The sequence below is a fragment of the Acromyrmex echinatior genome, chromosome 2 (assembly GCF_024713525.1).
Source record: "Acromyrmex echinatior isolate Ae372 chromosome 2, ASM2471352v2, whole genome shotgun sequence".
NCBI classification, from domain to species: Eukaryota; Metazoa; Arthropoda; class Insecta; order Hymenoptera; family Formicidae; genus Acromyrmex; species Acromyrmex echinatior.
Genome location: NC_141853.1, coordinates 3,625,100 through 3,649,825, shown reverse-complemented (window position 1 = coordinate 3,649,825; position 24,726 = coordinate 3,625,100). Strand labels below are relative to the sequence as shown.

At 28.3% G+C, this 24,726-nt stretch overlaps 2 protein-coding genes across 12 annotated transcripts in view; one reads left to right on the top strand and one right to left on the bottom strand.

The window, feature by feature from the left end:
• Positions 1–708: 708 nt before the first annotated feature.
• On the bottom strand, positions 709–14,067 carry Ir68a (Ionotropic receptor 68a). The gene is made up of 9 exons (XM_087416756.1): positions 13,541–14,067; positions 12,311–12,485; positions 11,877–12,025; positions 10,083–10,391; positions 5,709–5,814; positions 5,033–5,319; positions 4,078–4,413; positions 2,956–3,343; positions 709–1,280 (listed from the first exon to the last, which is right to left on the bottom strand). Exons 1-9 carry the CDS (start codon positions 13,603–13,605, stop codon positions 996–998), a joined length of 2,100 nt encoding a protein of 699 aa, XP_087272882.1. The 5' UTR covers positions 13,606–14,067; the 3' UTR covers positions 709–995.
• LOC105145346 (Acyl-CoA oxidase 3) overlaps positions 7,515–24,726 on the top strand; it is a 21,717-nt gene continuing 4,505 nt past the window's right edge. The window contains exons 1-3 of one of the 11 annotated variants that reach the window (XM_087416747.1): positions 24,180–24,196; positions 24,391–24,479; positions 24,660–24,726. The exon at positions 24,660–24,726 is cut by the window's right edge and continues 284 nt beyond it. Coding sequence is in view for 3 of the 11 variants with exons in the window: in XM_087416749.1 (XP_087272875.1) it covers positions 24,403–24,461 (59 nt within the window). In the remaining 8 variants the exon portion in view is untranslated. Of the gene's footprint in view, positions 7,629–22,565; positions 22,702–23,344; positions 23,424–24,083; positions 24,480–24,526 lie in introns of those variants that run through there. The other 10 variants (XM_087416753.1, XM_087416749.1, XM_087416745.1 and 7 more) reach the window with 10 other exon arrangements.

Below are 24,726 nucleotides of genomic sequence, written 5' to 3'. Positions count from 1 at the left end.
AATGAACGATGTGCTCAAGATATCTTGTCTAAAATGTTTATAACATTACTGTATTTACTGTGATGTAACCGAAATTATATCGGAATATGTATGACGCTCAAACAGATATTTATAAAAAATGTATTGCTTTCGAAAATATTTTTCAAAATTTTTAAGTTCCATAAAATTTGAATATTACAATTAATTACAAAAAATAAATAAAATTCTATTTTTTTTTTACTCAAGTCATTAAAGTGCCGGTTATAATTAAGGGATAATAATTGCTTATTGGAATTTTTTTTTCAGTTTATATTTTGTTTGAATGAATATGAATACTTGTTAAATATTTATAGTTTTTTGTAAATAAATATTTTTTAAAAACCCAAAATTTTGAATGAATATATGATTACATTTTTTTATGGGAAAATTTTGAATAAATATGTACAATTTGGAACTCAATTACAAATTTTTGTATTTATCGGGTACACTAATATGGATTATTTTTTCCTTAACTTTCAAAGTATCAAGTACTCTTTTTATATCCCGAGAAATTTCGTCGTCACATCTTTTCGATACTTGCAATGATATTGCAATTTATGCAGCCAAGAATAAGAACGAATGCATAATATAAATAGAGACATAATAAAAATCAAATAAATATTCGCGCTAAAGACACATGTTCGCTTGATCTTAATGCTATCAACAGGGCTGGACATGTATTAGAAATACTTTTATTTGAAAAACAGTATTGGTAAGACAATTATATTTTGTATTTTGTGTTTGTTCGGAGTACATGAAAATATGTATTGTATTGTATGTATTATATTTTGTATTTCATGGGAGCATATAAAAGTATTTTGTATTCTGTATTTCAAAATACTAACATTAATAACAATCTTATTATTTAAATTTCAAAATACAAAAAGCTTTCAATCTTTCAATTTTAAATACGAAGTATGTAATACTTTTATGCGAACCGCTATGCGAAATAAAATAGTGTGTTTTAAATAAAGTTTTCAAGTTTTTGCTTTATCGCTGTTTTTATAAAATATATCAAGATGATACTTGTCATATCTTGGGTCTCTTAAGACAACGTATCTCCAGTGTAGAATTTCTCCGAGTAAAGCTATAAAACTGAGAAGATAACCAATACCGAGAGCAGTAAGAGCGCCATACAATTTTCGTAGGTTTACTAATGCTGTTTCGGATTGAGATTTTTGCCGTGATTCATTGATCTTCGACCATTCCATTACATCGCTCAGCCACTTGTGCACCAAACCAATTTCCGTCATTCGTCTCACCTAAAACGCGATTTATATAAGAGAAACTAAATAAATCTGATTTTCTAAAAGTTGTACTAGTATCAAGAAAATAAAAGAATGAAAAGATTTTTTTCATTTTTTTAATAATTGCGAATCATTAATAGATATATATTAATTTTACTTTAATAAGTTAATCTATCTCAAATATATTATATAGTATTTTCCAAAATGTAAAGAACGTTTTATACGTAAATATAATTTATTTAAAAATAATTTTATAAATGGCTCAATAATAATAAACAATAAATAACAAGAAGGGACAAGCCAGATTTTTATGTATTTTAAATTCTTAGAATATACATTCCGACCTTATTATTAGATCATCCTTAGTGTAAAGAAATTAAATGCAAATTTGACAAAATTAATAAAACAGTTAAAATTATACAATTTATAGTTACACAGAAAGTTGGTAATATTTATTCTATCTATCTTCACAATGTAATGTGCTTTTCGTTCTGCTAATAGAGGAAAGCTCCCTATTATGAGATAGATGCCTAATAAATAAGAGATAGCGATGTTTCTGCTAAACTAATAAACTATCTATTGGTTCCACTATGAATTTATTGCTCTTAGATTGAAAATTATTTAGTAGAAAATTCATTATTAAATTATGTCTATATCATTGTAAAACAAGATTTTAGAATTTGGATGTCTTCAAGTTTCGTTGAAATGACTATTTAAATCTTGTTTATTATTTAATAAATAAATATTTGGCAGTAAATTCTTCATGTAGTGATAGAATAAGGTCGTACTAACAAAAATACGGAATATATTGAATTGTTTAATTACAGAAGATTTGATGATCGTAAAACCATAAGACGTGGAAATCGTAATATAATACTCACGGTATTCCTAATATGAAATACCCATGCTCCTATATTATAGTGAAAATCGTTGCTAAAGTATAAATGTTATTGTAAAATAACTGGAATGAACGTTGAGTGCATATCTGCGATGCTTAATTCCAACTATCTGAAAACGAATTCTGAGTAAATCTATCACAAGCTCATTTTTCGCGCACGCTGGCTATGTGTATTTTAGAAACATTAAATAAAGTTTTTTAACTGCAATATTGATATACTTTGCGTTTTACTATTACGATTTCTCAGGGCGTCTCATATTAGGAGCACAATTTTTTGACTTTGCGATTTGCTCACTTTTTATATTTCTTTAATTTAAAAAAAAATGGAATTTGAATTAAATTTTATGTAACGTTACCTTATAAAGCTTAAATTCCCTTCAAAATGACCTATTATTTTTTTTAATTCTGTCTATAGACTTCTAGCATTTACCCAAAATGAACTCGCTATCATAATAAGGGCTTTTCCTATATTATCGGTTATATTCTTCCACTATAACAGTCATAATAAGTTTAATGACTCATCAGTTCAATATTTTTATCATTATAAACTTATTGCGACTGTTATAATGGAAGAATATAACCGATAATATTACCAAAACAAAAAGCATTGCATTGTGCGGTAGATAGATAGAATAAATACTAATTTTCAAATTTTTGCGTAACTATAAATTGTATAATTTTAACCGTTTTATTAATTTTGGTAAATTTGCGTTTAACTTCTTTGATGCGTTTAACTGAAGATGACGTAATAATAAGGTCGAAACGTATGGGTAATACCATCACATAAAATACCAATAAATCCACATGAGGTTTAAGTGGAGAATTCCTTTCCAACCCTAACGCAATTGGCATATAGACGACGCATTCCTCCATAATATGTATATTGTACTTGACTGATGATTCAGTGTTCTTTTCAGTTGTATTCTGTCGACCATTTTGCTTCTCAAATATTCGTCTTCCACGAGCGTGCTGTAATAAATATGAGTTTTCGTAGTAACAGAACGTCCCATTGGCTACTCGATCGATTGCATCCTCCTCGTTTTCCGTCAACTCGAACTTATTGCCAATCTCCTGACTGTGTGGATCCGAAGAGGCGAGGAAAAATTCTTTACTCTCCTCATTCCATCCTCCTACTGCTAGCGATGATTTAGTCAGCTGTGCTAATGTGTCGATAGTTACTCTGCAATAATATTGGGTCATCTAAAAACCGCGGATACTTTTTAGATGACTCAATAAATGAATAAAATGATGTTAATTGAGAGAAAGAACAGAAATATATTTCTATTCTTAAAAATATTTTTTGTAGAAATACATTTTTAAATATTTGTTATTAATTAAATTAACTGAAAAACCGATTTTGTTATGTATATATTTTAGTCTGTAATTTTTTTCAAGCGTTAATATAATAATATTCAAATGTATGCAAATATTTTACGATTTCGAGGACATTTCAAATCGGCTAAAAAAATCTGATGAAAGAACATATAATATGTTTCATTATTTATTTCATTTCACGTAATATATAACTGTACACTGTAAAAAAATTTTAACTTAAAGACGTATAGTGGACTTTCTGAGAGACATACAAAATAGAATTGTTAAAATTAACAACTCTATTCAACTCAGTTTCTATGTCTTTCTATTCAGTCACCAATTACAATATCTTATAAAAAAAAGGAAATTGATCGTTTTCATGCTTCCTCTCTCTCATTTTTATTGATTATATTTCCCATACAGCGTACTTTAGCCCAAAGAGTTAAAGAGGCTCTTTCTGGAAACGTTCTCAGAACGTTGAGACACTCACAGGATGTCCTTCAGAACATCCTTTAGAAATCTATATTATGGATTGATATCCATTTAGATGCGGATAATGCAATTTAAGTTCTATGTCTTTGATATCATCGTATACTGTACTTAGCAACAGGATGTGATAAGGTCGCTGTCATGCTGGCACGATAAGTGACGGCTGCTAAGATACTGTAGATCCACCACCAGCCGATGAAGATTCTCACAGTCCAGGCATTCGGCAAACGTGGTAAGGAGACTTGGAGCAACATGCTGTATGTGTACAATATGCTGTTCTGGAACTCGGTGAACAGATACAAACCTTTCATGCTATCGTATTTGTTCATTTTGTCGTGGTTCAGAGACGCACGCGAACCTATGTATTTCTGATAGAGCAACGCAAACACATGAAAAGCTCCGCCGCCCATCAATAGGGTACAAAAGACTGCTATCCACGTGTTCAGCCTAAAAATGCAGAAAGATATAGTTTTAAATATTATGAAACCCCAGACAGCATAGAATATTTATAATAAATTTATTATTGTTCATTTTTTGAAATATTATATAAATATCTCGGAGAAAAAATATTATATAAATGAATATATTTTATATATAATTATATATAATTGTATATAAATATTTATTAATTAAATATTTAAATATTTTTTCCCGGGATTTTTATATAAGCTTTATTCGAAAACATTATCAAAACATAGATTAAATATTTTATATAATATTTATGATAAACATAAATAAATATTTCTAATAATGAACATAGATTGAACATTTTTTGCTTAGATTATAATCTTTTTTCTTTTGAATCTGATCAATTTTTATTGTCAATTAAAAATTAGGAAAAATCGTAAAACTTAGGTAGATTATATAGAGAGATGGAAGGTAACTGGTTACTACTTTCTTATTCGACAGAAATATAAATAAATAATTCATTATAGAATTATTTATTTTGGTTAATTGGAATAATTGCATTCTTCGAAGTGCTATTAAGTTTTTTAAAATAATTTTCAACGAATAATTCATAAATTATTCGTACGATAAGTATATATTTGTTATATTAATAATGTACCTGAAAGGTAATATCAGTAATTTCCATGAATTATCGGTTAATGCTTCCGGTGTTAAGAATGTAAGACATTCCGTGTTGTACGGCGTCGATAGGTCAAAATAATTCAAGTAATACAATGTATAATACAGATCTCCGAGAAAGAAATCGGCATTTTCGGCAATTGCTTCACCAAGAAGGCCCGTATAGCTATCATTATCTCCCGCTTTACCCCATCTTTCATTAGCGATATTAGAAGGCATATAATAATCTGCTTTGAAATTCATTGCCTTTGCTATAACTCGGATTAACTGAAACAACAAATCTTCCGTTAATTAAGATCTCGAAAATTTTCTACTAAATTAATACATAAATAGGATATAAGAGGAGAACAATTTGTTTATTCATGCCTATGTATTAAAAAATTAGGAGGCATGTTATTTTTAAAGATTTTAAAAAATTTAAACACTTGGCTCTTCAGATCAGTTTTCGATAAAGTCTATAAAAAATTAATATTTAATAAAGTACTTGATTTATTTAAGTTGTATTATAATATAAGTATACATAATTTTTAATTTATTTTATAAACATCATTTTACGAATATCATCTTTTATTTTTTTTTTTTAGTTATTGTTTTTAATTTTAGCTTTTATTGTTATGTATTATTTTATTTTTTTTACTACACATTTTAATACATACTTCGAATTCAATACCCAGTGCTTTAGGACTTGCAGCATTTGTACTTTGCTGATAGTAATCCCGCGATGCTTCTGTTACAGCCGGTATATGCTCGAAAATCGCAATTCTACATAATTTTCAGTAGAACATTAAACATTGCAATAATTAATGAAATATATTAATGACATTTTTTATTCTGTGATAAAATTTAGGAACTTAGAAATACTAAATTCTATTAGAGCAATTTTTCTATCTTAAATGTACATTGAAAAAGCTAATTTGTATACAGGATGTGTCCTAAGTACACTAAAGATTTTAAGTAATTGCTCATACAAATTCGAGACAAAAACTTTTGACTGAAATGGCTTAGTTTCAAAGATACATGACGTTAAAGTCGAAAAAAATTTCATTTACAAAAATTTCAAGAATCATTTAGGCTATTTTGATGATAAAACTTTATAATATATGAAGGATATGAAGGATATGAAGTCTCTTTTTTTGCGACTATACATTATTTCATTATTCAATCAAGGATGGATCCAAGGATAAGTGGATACGCTTATTTTACAAAAAAAAATTACATTATTGATTTTTCTTGTGTGAATAAAATTTTTTTTATAATAAATGGGATAAATTAGCAGAAAAAAGATCTTTAATATTTTTGATAGTAAAGTCATTTCCGAGATCATTATCTATTAATAATAAGATAAAATGATTGCAATGTATGAATTCCAATTTATTTTTTTTCTTGGAAATGACATTCTATCAAAAATATTAAAGAGACACTTTTTCTGCCCATTCATCCCATTTACCATAAAAAAGTTTCAAACTTAAGAAAAAAATCAGATTTTTTTCGTAAAAAAAGTATTCGCCTTGGATTCATCTCTAATTGAATGAAAATATAATGTATAGCCTAAAAAGATAAAGCTTTACGTCCTTCAAACAGATATCTTTAAAATTAAGCTGTTTCGATCATATGAAAAATTTGTGTGAGAGAATTATCTTTTAAAATATTTTAGTATACTTAATTAGTATACACCCTGTATATATGTATATATACAATGGGACATTTAAAATGTCACAAGCTATGTAACTACAGGGTCCGGCAAAATGATCTCCCACATTTTAATCTTTAATAAAAACGCCATTGTAAATGCTATTTAGATTTTATTTTTATTAACTGAAAATTTATGCTATACCATTTGTTTTTATTGAGTTTTGAAAATTACAGAGTCCAAGTGGCGACCATTTTTTTCGATACACATTCGAAGCTGATTTCTAAGTTTCTAAAAGTTTCTAGATTTCTAAAAGGCATGTTTAACAGCTGAACGGCTAGGAGATCGTTCAACTGCTTCTCTTACAGCTGCAACATTTTCAGGTGTCTGAACACTTCTGGGTCTACCAGTTGATTTTCTTTTTAAAGCTGAACCTGTAGCTCTAAAATTTGAAACCCACAACAGTATTGTTTTGCGATCTGGAACTAGAGCATGTCTATCAAGCGCGAAGTGAGTACGAAAAGTTCTTTGCGTCGTAATCACAGATTCGTTACTTTTCATAAATGTTTCGAAAACACGATGCTCGCCCGTCCAATTCATGACGACAACTGAAATGGCAAAGCGCGAGCTACCAACCGACTACGCTAAGCTCCCCCTCTCTTCAGTGATTCGGGGACAGTGGCGATGCAAAATGTGGGAGATCATTTTGCCGGACCCTGTACATGCCTATTACGCGAGAAATAGGGATTTTTTAAAATAAAGCATTGCAATCTAGCGGCAATCATTGGAAGTTGGTATAATTGACTAGTTGCTGGCAAACGTGTCATAAGTCATAACAAGTAATGAGCTCGATGCGGTAAGATGTGTTGTTAGCAGAAGCATTTATTCATTTTTGTTGTGCATGGAGATTTGAGAGTTTTATTTAAAGTATTCTCAAAAACTAAAGGTAAATTTTTTAATGCTTATATTATATAGACGATTTGATGGTTTCGATATCGATTCCATTCTTATTTCTCACTGGGTAATATTATAAAAAAAATCATGTCATTTTCCATTTAAAAATGTGTAGGTGATTTTCATGCGATCTTGAAAAATTGCTTTTTAAAATTGATATTATCATGATTTGTCCTTTTTAAAATTATAATACTTTTGTCTGAACATATTTTTGATTTGACGTAAATTTTCATAGATAACCGTGAAATGTCCCATTCATATAATATATGGAACATTCCATGCCAAGCCAGTCCATTTTGTGAAGTTTCATGAAATTCGTTCATATTGCTTGAGCTTGAACAGTTTAATAAATAAGACTCTATGCTGAATAATAGACCCATAGGCTAACTAATTGCCGAATTGTAGAGTCGTCGATTTTTGAGCTTCCTTGTCGCAGCATTCTTTTCGCTTGTTATTAGTGGGTATGAAAGGCAAGTTTGAAAATGAAATATTGACATTTTCTTATAGAAAATTTAACGCTCTTTCACATGAAAATATTCTTTTTTTGATCAGATCGTTTATTGACGATTTCTATCCGTTTTTAAATTTTCAAAATACCTGTGTGACTAAAAGACCAATCTCGATTTTCTTTTAATATAACTCAAAATGTAGCTCTAGGTCTCTACTTTAATCTAAAAGGACGTAATGGGACACGCATTTGAGAGTAAGAGCTCGGAAAGTGAAGCAATGTCGCTCCGTCACGCTCAGCCCAATCGCCCACATGAGTTTAAAAATGATTATTCTCGTTTAACAGGGTTGAAACTGTTTTCAAGGAATATTTTAATGCCTGCACATTACAATTATATTTTTTAAATTTAAAATGTTTTATTTTTATTTTTGTTATTTTTATTAATCTTTTGTTATTTTTATATTTTTGTTATTTTTTTGTTTTTTTGTTATTTTTATTTTTTATTTCCATTTCCTGAAATATTTTCATATTTTATCGTTTATTTTCGGATGAAAATAATTTGAGCAGTGGCATTAGAATATTTCTTAATCGATAGTTTTTCTCCAGAAAGCGGAATAAAAGTAGTACTTTTGTATTGATAGCACTGTTTTAACCGTGGAAAATCTGGCTGCTTTTTTCATATCCAAAGACAAATCTTCGTCATAAAATGACTTAGCATGAAATGCCCCATGTATCACACACACACACACACACACACACACACACACACACATATAATTATTTATATTACAAATTGTTAGTAAATGTATATATTATCAAAGTGTTAGTAAATGTATACACTTATTGTAATCAATGTATACATTTACTAAACTTAACTCTTTGAATATGACGTGCATGTAGACAGATTCAAAATTTAGATTCGATTGTAGAAGACAAAAGTTTAGAGATGAAAGAAAAAAATATATATCGAGAAACGTGTAAACTTTAAAATTTCATTTTTGGCATTTTTCTTTTATATTCCAGTTTCACTCTAAATTTTTATAAATTCTATATATACAACTACGTTTACCGTGCATTTAGGCTGCAGCCTATACAATAGGTGTCCTTGTTTATCTTGTAAGTTTAAACAAAGACACATATTGTATAGATCACGGATTAAGCGCGCGATGTAAACGTAGCTAGTCTAACTTTTTTATTTGAGAGAACTATCATATATGATTATTATTACTAATACTAGCAGTAACTATTTTGCCATGCAATTATAGTCACAGCTACTGTCACAGCTACTGTCAATGCACATTAAATGCTACAGACGTTGACATTTGATCTTTTCTTACTTTGAATTTCGATTAGGAATAATCAGTCAGGAATAATTGCTTAATCAACGATGTTAGATCAACATCAATTCAATATACCAATTAACCAACAATTGAATCAGTTTCAATTTGATCTTGATCGACTTATTATTTTTTATAGCTGGGACAGCTGCTTTATTTTTTAATACAATTTTTAATTTAGCATGTAATTCGGACTTTAATTGATGTTTCTATTTATTGTTTTACACTTTGATTTATTTTATATTATTGTAATTTTAATCTTGTTTCTGCCATTTAAATATGCTAATTTTATACATATATATAATATGTATGAAGAAGACTCATCAGAATTGTGATTGAAATATATACGTAATATTATGTACGCAATTCACTACAAGTGAAATAAACTAAATATATTATGCATCGACATTCGCGTCCGCTTTCATTGACTTACATTTTTCCTTTATTTTATTTTGTTTTATTCTTGGGATAAAAAAATTGCAAATTAAGATCTTTTTTATATATTTTTATCAAGAAAAAATAGAATAGCAAAGATAATTTAATTTGCAATTTTTTTAAATGTGAAAGCATATAATCTGTGAAATCTTACGAACAAAAATCAAGAATTATGAAATTACATTCTTACATGTTCGAATTAATAAACATGTGACTGAATACTAACCGCAAACTGTTTCCATGAAGATTCATGGTTTTCGGCACATAATGATTATTACCGTAACGTAGTTTGCCGTTTTGCCACGTATCAATGTACTTCATCGCTGTGAAATCTCTTGTACGCGACGGATAATAGACAGTATTGAGATCGAATCGTTTCATAGGAATCCGTTCGCCCGAACGATACTTGTACGTACCGTATTGTCGTATGAATACCACGTTGACAATTCGATTCCAAATGTAATGCAATTCGGGCCTGAATAGCCGATTATCATGCAAAAGTAAGAAGTAGCCACGTGTATTGAGTAGACGTTCTCTATAAAAAATATATGTAAATTTTAAAAGTGATTCTGAATATGGAAAAAATGATGATATATATGATATGGATATGAAGATGGGGGAGCTAATTCTGATGACATTGATCTTATCATACATGTTGTCAAAGTCATGATTCTGAGTGACCAACAGATTTTAGTCGTTGCTCGTTATTCTTTAAAAAGTTATTAAGAAAAAAGTTTATAAAAATAACATCTCTTTGCTACTACCTACTATCTACTATATAGAATAAAAATTCTTTAAAAAAATGCTTTTTAGATTTCTTGTTTTAAAAACAAAAATTTTCTTTGAAAACGTTATTTTCTTATATTAGGTGTTGGAATTAATTCGTAGCGTTTTACAAGTGATGGGAAGTACTTTCATTAATGTATTTTTTAATGCTCATGTGAAATAAATAACATTCTTTCATTAAAAAACGCTACGAATTAATTCCAACACCTAATATAATTTTGATAAAAATGTAAATTAGGGGATCCCTCCATGACTTTGACTTACAAATACACATATGTTGCTAAGGTCATAACCCTGAATGACCTCCAACAGATTTTAGCCATTTTTAGTTATTCATTAAAAAGTTATAGACAAAAAGGTTTAAGAAATAATGTCTTATTTTTGCTATATATAATTTAAGTACTACCATATCTCTTTCTACTTATAGTGCATAACAACTTTTCAAGCGAAGCGAGATCCACCTCACTTTCCTGTTAAAGAGCGTATGACTTTCCACGCGAAGCATGCCCTAGACAATAGGCAGAAGGGCAGGTGGGAAAGACCTCATTTCGCAAAATCGAAAAGTCGTGTGCCCCTTGATAGGGAAGAAGGTGGGGTGAATCTCGCTTAGCGTGGAAAGTCATATGTCCCTTGGCAGTGGGGGAAGATGGAATGGATTTTGCTTTGCATAAAAACTTGTACAATCTTTAGCGGGGAGAAGCGGGGGGAGAGGGGGATGGGGTGAAACTCGCTTCGCGTGGAAAGCCATTACGTACACAGGAAAGATATATGATCATTTTTAATATTGTATGTGGCAGAAATAAGACGTTGCTTTTTAAATTTTTCTTCTTAATAATTTTTTAACAAATAACGAGTGATGGCTAAAATCTGTTGGATCACTCAAGGTCGTGACTTGACAACATGTCAAGGTCAAGATCATCAAGGTTGGCTCTCCCATCTTCATATTTATCCCCAAATCATAAAAGGGATGTGAGGAAAGCAAATTTAATAACTTGGAAAATATTCTGTAATTCTAAAATAATAATTTGATGAATCAAAAAGTTAGTTGAATTTTTGTCTTCAATTTATAATGTTGCTTATTAATTTTTAATTCGCATATTTTTTAAATGACGTATATTAGTTGTAATTAAACTCTTTCCGATGTAAAAATATAAAATTAACATAATTTCTTAGATAATTGTAGAATTCATAATCGATTGTAAATCTGTATCATTTTATAATCTTGATCGTTTACCCTTCGACATATTGTAGAAATTGTGATGTTAGTAATCCATTGCTAATTAGTATAATGTACGCATCGCAACCTGTTGCTTTCACATATCGAAGTGTATTTACCATTTTTTTCCTTGGCCATAAAAAATCGTCGTTATCGCGTATACCGATCTGAAAAATAAATATGCGATAAATATTTCTGATAAAATTTATTTATAAATATATTGAATCTGATGGACGTAAAAACAAAAAAAGATATAATTAAAAGTATGCAGAATTAATAAGAGTTTTTACATAAACATATAACTTTAATTAATAATCTTTAGCTAACTTTATTTAAATTTTATAATTTTTTAAGGACAAAAACTTTCGGAATATTTTAATGAATAAGTAGCCACGTGTCATTGCGTTTGGCTTAGCGCCAAAAATCGTTATACTTCGTCTCTTGATACTTACATCATATCGCGATAAAAAAGAAGATATTTTAATAGCACGCATATCGATTAATCCACGATAAGTAGAATCAGTAATGAAAACTATACAGCTACTATGTGTAGCGATTTCCTCTACTATTCGTTCGACTACCAATTTTAGATCTTCCGTTTTGCGTTCGCACCAACGTTCGAAACTTCTGTAATATTATAAGAAAGCACATGCAACATGCATCGAGATGACTATAATAAAATAATATTAAAAAAAGAAGCAATATTCAAATTTGTTGAACATACAGTCATGAACAGAATAATTTCATTTTTTTTTTCAAAGGATTTCGCCTATTCATCGAGCGATTAGTTCTTACTAATTTCGTACTTATGTGAATCCATACTTATATCCATAAGTAAAGAACTAATCGTTTCATAAGCAGGCAAGAAATCTATTTAAAAAGAAGTAATATAATTGTTCTATTCACGATTATACCTTTTTTTGGAAATAACTTTTAATAACAAGTGGAAATAACTTTATCATTATGCAATAAGATAAAAATTCTACATTGTAATTTCGTATTCCTATAAGGTATTTTTTTCACACGATAGTAAATTGATCTCGAATTACTTTTTTTTTCTTATTAGGGGCATAAAGAGGCATAAAGTATGCCTTTTAATTGCAATTTCATAGCTAAATCTTGTTTATCTTGATTATCTAACACAGTGTGTGTGTGTGTGTGTGTGTGTGTGTGTGTGTGTGTGTGTGTGTGTGTGTGTGAGAGAGAGAGAGAGAGAGAGAGAGAGAAAGGATTAATACGACGCAAAAATATGCGAGTGTTTCAGATGCCTATAAAGATAGAAATGAAAATAAAAAGAATATAACAATTAAACTAACTGCACATTACATAAAATTATATATAGTACAATCATTAAGATCTACTTAGTACATGAACTGAGTGTACTTAAAGAAGATGATTACAATCGGAGCGCGACTGTGTATTAATAATAGGATTGATACTCCGCTTTTTAAATTAATAGTTCTTATAAAAATAAATATGTTTACATTTAGTAAATATTCAACTAGCACTATATATTCAAATAAATATTTATTAAGATTCAGATGTTTCTCTTAATGTAATGATATGTTTATAATTTTGAAATAAAAGGATATCTCTTATGATTTCTCTAATATTCTTCTTTTTAACTTTTTATTCTGAAAAATTACGATCTTATATCGAAATCCACAATTATCACAATATACCTTCCGACATTGATGCAGAATTGTGAAAAGAGGACAACAGTCACCGTTATTATCGCGATACGCATATTTCGAGGAATATTGTCCACTCGCAGGTTGTCGAAGATCTTTCGTTCATATTAAACTATCGATCTCTTGGAGCCTTCGGCCCCTTTTACTCGTTTGTGATTATCAATTCTTAATGATCTCGTTTGAAGGCAATTGTTTGCAACCCGGATCGTCGATGGTTCTGCATAATTCCTGCAAAAGTCACGAGTGTTGGGTCGACAAGTTGATGCAACGAGCGTTGAAACAAACGAACTTGCTTTAAATAAGTTATTTCACCCATTACAGCATCATTAAGAATCCAATATACTGTGGGTATACAATTACTGCATTCGAATGCATTTTTTATTGTACTTTCGAGATGTACGAACATTTTTTTGATAGTTGTGCGAAAATAACTGCATCATCGTACGTAAATTCAATTTACGTGTCCGTTAATTATCGAAGTATACTCTTGTATAATTGATGTTATAATTGATGTTATAATCACGTTATAATTTAATTTAACGTCTTAATTTTACAAAAATTTTCATTGGCAATGTCGGATTTACGTGATTTTGATCAAAGCGAATTTATGTAAAGCTTTTTACAACGTATTTTATAGTTAAATGTATTAAATAAATGAGAACTCGCCTAATTAATAGAGACACAACTCTGAAATAACAATACTAGTTCTTTTTGAAAGTAATTGTTATACATATAAATAATAAATTTTTTTCTAGACATGACGCATTTGATCACGTAACTATTGAATTTTACATGATTTGTTAAGTAAGTTTATTAATATTGCTATTATCTATATTCATTATATAAAAGAATTAGATAATTTTATTTTGAATATAATTGTAACGAGAGAGTTCATGTAATAATTCTGCTCTTAATATTCTTCCTATTAATCCAGATTGCAACGTGTCTATCTTGTTGCTGGCATGTTGCTTCTTAGTAAACGAGAATGGACTAAATGGATTGAAATTTTTTTCTATACAAATGCGTATTTATAAATAGTGAATACTCTCTTTTTCTGGCTTTCATTAGATTTAATTGGATTCAATTGGATGCAATTGGATTGAAAAAGTGCATTTCCAAATTTTGAATTGGACAGTATTCACAGTGTGTGTGTTGTGTGTGTGTGTTGTGTTGTGTTGTGTGTTGCACAGAAAAAGCTAATATTATTTTTAGATTGAAAGGCATATGCTCTATGCAATTCCTATAAATGAAAAATGCATTCAGGATTGAAAATTCATTTTAATATTCGTGAATCAATATTTCTGAAAATCTGAATCCATTTCAATCCATTCTCGTTTGCTGGGTTCCTAATATATGTTGTTACATTCCTAAGTATGTGTTGCTACCAGAATTGCAGCAACTGAGTCCTTGTTTGTTGGCAACTTGATGCCTTCACGATATGATAACATTGAATAGCAACTTGCCAGCAATTTGCCGGCAATTTTAAAATCATCAAAATTCATACTGTTGCCATCATGTTGCCATAATAATATGCCACATCAAACAATATTATCATATTGCTAACAATGCGAGATAACATTGACGCAACTATCTTGCTGTTAAACTGCTGATAATATATTAGGTGTTGGAATTAATTCGTAGCGTTTTTTAATGAAAGAATGTTATTTATTTCACATGAGCATTAAAAAATACATTAATGAAAGTACTTCCCATCACTTGTAAAACGCTACGAATTAATTCCAACACCTAATATATACACATGTTATCTGCATGTTGCTACAATATCAGTATATTTGAAATCATTGAAGACAAATCTACGGCCAGCATTGACAGATTTGTGCGATTTTGCTGAGTCAGCTTTGCTATCTGGAAATTTTTGCAAACATGTACGTACATATTGTTTCCTTCCTTCAAAAGTAATAACTAAAAAAAAAATAGATTTTTGAGTTATTTCCATAAATAAATTAAATAAACATTACCATATTAATCATTAAAAATCAACTTCACATAAAATCAAAAGCAAATTTCACAGCTCGAAAACGACTGTTTTCTCTTAAATCGTCAAAATATCGTTATAACTTAAAAAAATGTCACAAGCTTACAATAACTCGTAATATATACATCGTAGTATACCAGGATATCTTATCATGGCAACTTTCTTTTTTTAATTTGATTAACTGTTTAAGTATTCTACCAGATACTACGTTTCATTAATTTTAACTTTGAATTTTATACTCTGATTACTATTTTGTGACACAACTTTAAATTAGTCGCATGCCTTTTAAGATTATTAAATTATTATCTTAATGATACGCTGAAGAAGACTCAAAGCAAGTATCGTCTGTACAAAATCTATACAAAGAAATTTTACACGCGGACATCTTGTGTTGATTCTTACTGGTTTATTACCTCACTTATTTAAAAAATGTTTTTTTTTTTAATTTAAAAAATGGCAAAAATGACGTATGATTATGTTAAGAATATTTTTTTTTTGCTGATATTTGATTAGTCAATAATTTTCTGTCAAGTTGAAAATAATTTTTCTTTTTCCTGGAAAAAAAAAATTAATTTTTGAATTGTGTTACTTATTTTAAAATAAATATACATTATTATACGTATTTCCATACATTAGTCGATTCTGTAAATAATGTAGTACAATTAATCAAACAATATTGTAATTAATGTATAGATAAAAAACGCTTTACTTCAGAAATATGTTGACTACTTATTTCAGTAAAGAAAACTAATCGGTGAATTTTTAATATTATTGGATCTTGTTCGTAATTCTTTGCATGAATAGTATTTAATTTAGTATAGGAACTAATTATAATAAAGAATCACTGAACGCTCATTAAATTGTTTTCTTTGCTAAATACAGCCATTAACAATTCTAATAACTATTTAATTTTTTAAATAATTATCTTCAAAATATTAAATTAAATCTGAAGGTCGATTGTGTATCTCGAAATCTAGTGTAAATGATGTGAGGTCTCATTTGATTGGGTAGTTTTCATCATAGGAAATGCGCAACATTTCTCACATGACATTGCTCGACAAGAAATTCTATGTCAAATTGTATCAAATGATGTTAAAGTGACTATTCTTTATTTATACAATAGAATTTTAATGAATTGATTTGCACGTATAATATATTTATTTGAACAAGACAGATAATAGCTGAATTATGTAATCGTATGATATATTTTGTTATAAAATTTATAACAAAATTTATGCAAGAATTTTATTCCACTCATAAACATCATTCGAAATTAATATCGTAAAAAAGACTTGTAACAAAAAAATTATCGTGTTTCGCAAGATTTTTGATGAAAGTGATTTTTGTTAAACGATATGCCCGTTTCTGCCAATGTAGATCAACTTTAATCTCAGTTCTTAAACTTAATTACTCTTCATTTTTTTTTAATTCTTAGAACTAGAAAAAGAGTTAGTTGAACCGATTAAAGTTAAACTACATTAGTAGAAATGGGCATTAAGATCACTTTAATCAAACTTCGATTAACTTAATCGGCCAATTAGAAATTCCAATTAGTCAATTGGAATTGTATTTGTCATTTCGTTAACGGTAGATACGATTGATTAATTCCAATGGACTAATCGGCCGATTAAGTTAGTCGGAGTTTGGTTAAAGCGACTCTTATAGTTGTGAAGCTTCCATCTTTTTTGCATAAAATGCAATGAATATCAACAATTATGTAATTCATCCACAAACTTCTATGACTGCGTTCCACTTAACACTCGCATCGCTCGCGAGCATCGTTTGTCATTGTTTAACATTTAATAAACGACAAGGATAAAATAATTTCAAGAGCGTTGTGAGCATTAAGTGGAACGCAGCCTATAAATAAACTGCCAAATTCGCTTCCATATTTAAGTTTCCTCACTCACGCATGTATAAATTACATGGATAATCACATAACGCGTAATTTAAATTTCTAATTTACAAGACTTATATTCAGAACCTATTTACAAGATTTATATTCATATTACTTCCTATTTTATATCGACTTTTGTAGTTTATCACACTACAAATTATGATTTTTTATATTTTTTTTTCAGAATGTAATAGAATGAAAGGTCATTTAACATTTGTAATAATTTCTGTTATGACTAATGTAGTGTTTTCACATAAATAATTCACGCGATACTTACAGATAGGACGCATGCATACGCATATGGGAACTGAAATAAGAACAATACCTATTATGGAACAAAATCGGAATAGATTCCGATCGGAATTATTCAATTATTTCCTAGATTTCTATTATATTTTCTGGGGAAAGTAGAATAATTCCGAATCGGAATTCATTCCGACTTTGTTCCGTGATAGACGCCCAAATCAGGTTTATCTCTTTTTATCATATTGAATTAGTCTATAAGTCTGTGAATTCATCACACATTTATTATGTTTTTCACATTTTATACACCTATTATAAGCATTTGTACGTAAATAATACATTAAGAAATAAAAAAACAATATAAAAACTAAGATGATGATTATAAAACAGAGGTGCAGTCAGCGGTGTATGTATTTTTTAAAAGATTAATTTCGTCATATCCATAATGTATATAATTGCGTGATGTGCATTTCAGTTATGTAATGCTAGTATTGTAGGCAGTTATTTATAGTTTGTTCTTATTTCAAGATTGTTTAAGTAATGTCTTATAAAACTGATGCGGCTTCGCTATGGATTTAATTCTAATACTGTTTCATGATTGATTTATAACAACTTAAGTTTATAATACTGACGATCTTAAATATCAGAACCGATTATGAATGTCGACAATAAATTTTTCAATACATATTGCATGATTTGCATGTATTAATAAAATAAGATACTGATTTTTTTTTTACGAATTAATACGTAATTAATACGAATTAATACGTTAATTTTACGTATTACTTTAATATGTATGCTACAGTACATTTACTTAAATACACTCGTCAACAAATTATCGCAACAAAAATTTATATCAAAATTTCGCATAAATTCAAATAAGTGTAACTCCGTGAAAAATGAACATATTTAAAAGTTTTTTTTTCGCGTTTTGTTGGCGGTTCTTCTAATCTTTGCAATCTTCTCATCATATCCCACACATATTCTATGGGATCCAAATCCGCGCTTATTATTTAGAATAGATACCAATTAAATTATTACATTTCTTCTAGAAAATATAATAAAAATAATCTAGGGAACAATTAAATAATTCAGATGGGAATTTTTTCTAAACAATTTTCCATGATACATGTCTGTGGCCAGTATTCATAATCAGTTATTAAAACTGTCTTAAGTGCAGTCTTAGAGGACATAATGCAATCATATGATCACATTCTATTTTTTTTTATTAATATAAATGAAAATAATTTTATTTGTGTTAATAAAGAAAATAGTATCAAGACACATTATAATTATACTTAACGAGTAAATCATCAATTTATTTAATCATAAATAACTAATTTAAAGTAATGTACTGTTTTTTTTAACATGAATGCAATTATTAATTTTTTATTAATATTAAATCTCATAGGACCGTATATGTGAGAATATAATAAAGAAAAAAATCAATTTTTTTAAGACCGAAAAATTATTTCGACGCGCAGTTTAAAGATAAATACTGCATACAAGCATTTAAATTCACGCAAAATATATAATATAAGACATAAATTCATTAAATGTTTTAAGTGCTTCTGTATATATAATTCTGCGTGAATTTAAATGCTTGTATATAGTATCTATCTTTAAACTACGCGTCGAAATTATTTTTTTCCTTGAAATACACATTCCACTGAACTATTGCAGTAATATTAATGAGTGACTGGAATTATACTGGATTATACTGGTTTTTTATGTATTCTTGAAATTTTAGGATTAGGAGGAGTCTGGAATTTATCTTCTTTCATTCTAAAAAAAATTAGGGCCTAAAAAAAGAAAGAAATAATGAAAAGAAAAGTTGTGTTTAGGTATAATCCTCTCTTATATATCCTCTCTTGATGTAATAAGTTATTAATAAAAAATATTGATTTAATGTCTAAAATAGAACATAGTAGAAAAATCATTTGTGTTCATTTGATATTATTTATAAAGCTATGAATAATGTTTCAATTTTGTTAGTATATTAATTCATTTGCATAGAATCCTAACTTGAATACAAAAGCATGTTGCGAATCGATGAAAATTAATTAAATAATGAAAATGTCGATTAAGAAATCTTGAAAGTCAGAATTTTTATCTGGAATGTCTTAGAATTATCTTTGAATTGACTAGCCCGATTTTGCTAGACATTATATCTTAGAACAATTCTTTCAATCTTAATAATGTTGAATGATATATTAAAATCTGTAAATAATTAATTTTTGTTGTGAAAAATATTAATTTTGACAGAAATCAGTCAAACTTGAATCTCTAGTTATTTTTGTTGTTTAACGTATGGACAAAAATATATAATATATAAATTTGGAATAAATCAGGAATAGCGAATTATAATATATAGTCAGAATTTTTTCAAAGTGATTTCATCGATTAACTTAACAATTTTGATTGAAATTATTCTTACTCCAAATGATATCATCAATTATGTCAACATCAGCAAATGTCATATACATATATAGGTTCCAAAAAAGTTGGGACACCTGAATATCTTGGAAAATATAAGTTTTACAGAAAAGTTTCAGACAAAAGTTGTAGGATTAAAAAACATCTATTGATCTTATCAGTTTAATTTTGGCGTCGCCAAAATCAGGTCGAATCACATCGATTTTTTTAAATGGAACATACACCTACTTTTGATTCCAGAATCTAATAACAGGTATCAACAGCTTTTCAAAATACTATTATACAATAAAATTATTAGGTGTTGGAATTAATTCGTAGCGTTTTACAAGTGATGGGAAGTACTTTCATTAATGTATTTTTTAATGCTCATGTGAAATAAATAACATTCTTTCATTAAAAAACGCTACGAATTAATTCCAACACCTAATATTTTTCATAAAGTAGGGGGAGACCGGTTAGTTGGCTATGAGGATAAGTAGAATAATTAAGGTTACATTATTAAAAACAAAACATGCGAGACACGCGAGAAACGTGTTTGAGCACGCAGCGATTGCCGCTAAGTTTGCTGTAACATCTTGTTGCGAACACATCTGTGATAGAATATTATGCCACAATTTTAAAAAATTGTATACCTGAGTAAATATTTTTATTCTTAAAGTTTTTGTTTTACAATCGTATATGATTGTCTATTTGATTTCTACTTAGATAGTGAGTGTAATTCTTATTTAAAAATCTAACAGATTTTTTTTGTTTATGTAAATGTTATGTTTTTGTGTTTTTGTTATCGTATATCATTAATGTTTTTAAAAAATAAACGGATGGGGATAATAGACTAACCACAGCATGGAACTATATGACTCATTTAGTGACGACTCTTATAGCATTTACTTAAAATTTTATTCCTTTAAAGAGATTTTCTTCAGTGGCAAATGTTATAAGTTTAATTCCCTTATATCAATCTCGAAAACTAAACTCATTCGACGTGTTTTTGCACAAAATGAACAAATTTTGCAAAAAGGAGCATGTTTTGCCCTGTGAAGCAAATGTTTGTGTTTAAAATATATTTTTATAAAAGTTTTATTAATATGTAAATTTTATTGATATGTCATTTGATTTTCATTTTTGCACTTAAAAATTCATTTTTACGTCAAAATGAAAATAAGAGGTATCTCCAATGGCCTTGACATTGACAAATGTTGTTCAGAATCATGTCCACTCACTATCTAAGTAGAAATCAAATATCTCAGACAATCATATACGATTGTAAAACAAAAACTTTAAGAATAAAAATATTTGTTGGAAAAAGAAAAGGAAAAACAATGATATCATCATTTTATCAATAAGTACATGTATCGAAGTTTGATGATTATCAATTCAAAGTTCCTTCAACATTAATATTTATTACTCGTCATTTTACAATTTGATATTATCTATATAAAAAAAAAACAAAGGTTATCATATTTTATATTTTTTGCTTATGCAAGAAAATGTTTTTCTGTTCCAGCTAGTTGAATCATCGCTGTTTTTTGTATCTGATAGAAATATATATTATTAGAAAATTAGAATTTGTAACATTATTCTTCTTGCGTAAAATAATATATGCAAGAAAATTCAAATCTCGTGATCAAATATTACTGTAAAATATCTGAATTACTTCCATATTTTATTAGAGAATTAGTTACTTCCATATTTTATTAGAAAATTTTTGCAATATCATTTATCCAGATTCGATTAAGGTTAGGTTATTTTCTTTTTGGCAAGTAATTAAGAAAAAGATACGACGTGACTTTAGCGTTCACCTAGATTCATGTTATTCCAAAAACTCCTTATTATCTAATTGAACGTTACACAGACTGTTTTAATAAATTTGATAAATGACTCAAATATAAATTTTGTCTCTGTTATCTATACTGATTACATATAAAATATATTTAATATCGTAGTATTTGTTAATCATTTATCCATTTTAGCTAATTTTGCTAATTTATCTAAATCATTTTCACTATAACTGCAAGATTATTGTTTTCAGCTGTTACGTTATCTAATCAAAAACCAATATTTAATGTTCTTAAATAATTATTCGAGATCTATATCTTATCGTAATTTACAAACTTTTTTGTTTGGTTACAAAAATTTTTACAAAAATGTACAAAAAACTACATAGATTGAGACAAAATCGTAGATTCTTAGTTTTTTTGTAGATATTTGTTGTATAACGTTGTTTATTTTGTGATATACGAAAAAAGATTACGTAAAAATTTGTAATACGTAAGAAAAGTGTGGAGTGACATCATATGTGTGATTTAATGTTGATATATGTATTAAAAAAGAACGGGAGCCATTGATTTCGAGTAGTTACAATCGCTATGTGAGATTTTTTTCACATTTCCCTACTTCACTGATAATTCTATCCATTCACGTCTAGTATACTAGTAACTAGTCACAAAGTGTCCTACGAACGTAGTGCACGTATTCACGAACGTGCGAAAAAGTTGTCCGTTTTTTCGAAGGATATTACAGGATTTATTACAATAACGCTTCATTCGAGTGCAAAATACGAATCTCCGTGTTCGAATATTTGTAATAATTTATTTTTATTTGTGCATTTATTTTATATTTTTCTCGCTCTATTTTTTTTCCCTCAAAATTCAAATGAAAACCTGCAGATAACGTTCTTTACGGCTGAACTTTTTATATCGTTCGTTTATCTTTTTTTTTCTCTCCAACATCAAATTATGTACATTATATTTTTTTTTTTATTGGATTATTTATTTAATTCACATGAATGCATAATATATCAAACGGAAAAAATGCGAGAGAGAAAGGATGAGAGATAAAGAAGGGGAAGGGAGAGAGGGATAATATATTCGAGATAACTTGTCCAGATAACAAAAAGTGTGTCAAAATCGAGTCATAAGAGTTGTGTTGCTTCTAAAAGTTTGTCATAAGTTTGTTGCTTCTAAAAGACAATTTAATAACATTATCTGCAGGTTTTCATTTGAATTTTGAGGGAAAAAAAATAGAGCGAGAAAAATATAAAATAAATGCACAAATAAAAATAAATTATTATGGACAACGCGATGCTGCAAACGCTTTGAAGCATTTTTTTATCTGGACAGTTTGTAGAATTCTTTCTTCTAATCCATCAAATACTTCAAAGCATTTGTAGTGAGACTTTGACCACAGCCTTAAAGACGTCACAATTTTAGTTTGTGTTGTTTAGTTGTTGATCACTGTGAACTTTTATTTTTCTTAAGCCCATAATTGGCACATAAAAAAAGGAAGAAAGTAAAACGTAAACAGTAAGTGAATTGACCAATCAGCCTAGAGATCATAAGGCCAATAGCGAATCTAATAATGTTACAACTTCCGTACTACTTATAATTTTGTATATGCCTTTAGCTGCACTTTCTACGCATGTGTTCTTACTTTTCTCCAGAGCCGGGATTAGGCATTTCGGCGCCCGAGGCAAAAGAAGAAAAGAGTTGCGCTTTGTCAGTAACAAAATATCTCTTTTATGGTATATAAAATACAATAAAGAACAATATTATTAATTAGTTTAATATTAATTTAATATAAATATTAATTTAATAAGACCATAATCACATGTATCAGATATACGAATTATGTCTACATGTTATATGTTACGAATGAAATATATAATTACTACAGTTACAATAAAATCAGAATGTATATGTATACTATATAGTTATGTATATTTATAAATAATTAATATTAATTTTCTAAAAATTATAGAAAATTTATTTTTTATTTAAAGTAATATTTTCTGTATTTTGATAGTTGCAAATTATTTTATTAAAATTTATATCCTTACATATATTATATTTTTATTTAAATACATAATGAGCGCTCAATGATAAATAAATATAGTTACTACGAGTAAAATTAAAATATGTCGAAATTTATATTGCCATTTTTGCGCATCTTCAAATTTTTTACATGAATCAAAGTGCCTCGTTCGCCACATCCCATCTTTGCTTTCGCTTTCTACGTTACCTAATCACGCTCTATGTAATTAAGGACCATCACACGTAAAAAAGTTTTAGTCATAACCGTAAGCTTGATCAGTTCATCAAGTATAATCAAAATTATATAATCTTAGATTTTGTTTAGAACGCTTATCATTAATAAATTCAGAAAGCATTTATACAAGTGACATAAGTGTTTTTTAAGTGATTTGCAAGGGGCATTGATATTTATGACTTTATGAGTTAAGATTATCATTTTTTTACATAATGGTCTTTATAGTCCACAGTTCACATGAGAGTGCGGCTAAAAAAACAATTATTCGTCAGAGAAGGGGATGTCGAGTATTTAAGGTTCACATGCTGCTAGTTGTTAGTACTACGTAACATTGATTATCATTTAACATGTTGTCTACTAAGTTTTATATGTTTTATCGTGTCATATCGTAATATAATTAAATAAGATTGCATCTTCATAGATGAGTGTATCAATAACGCATTGTTTATTTTACATCGTTATCTACTTGTTTATGCCATTGAAATTTTTATTAGGTGATGTTTCAAAAATTCTAAAATTCAGTGATGGCTAGTCATGGATGATAGTCACTGTGTTGACTGA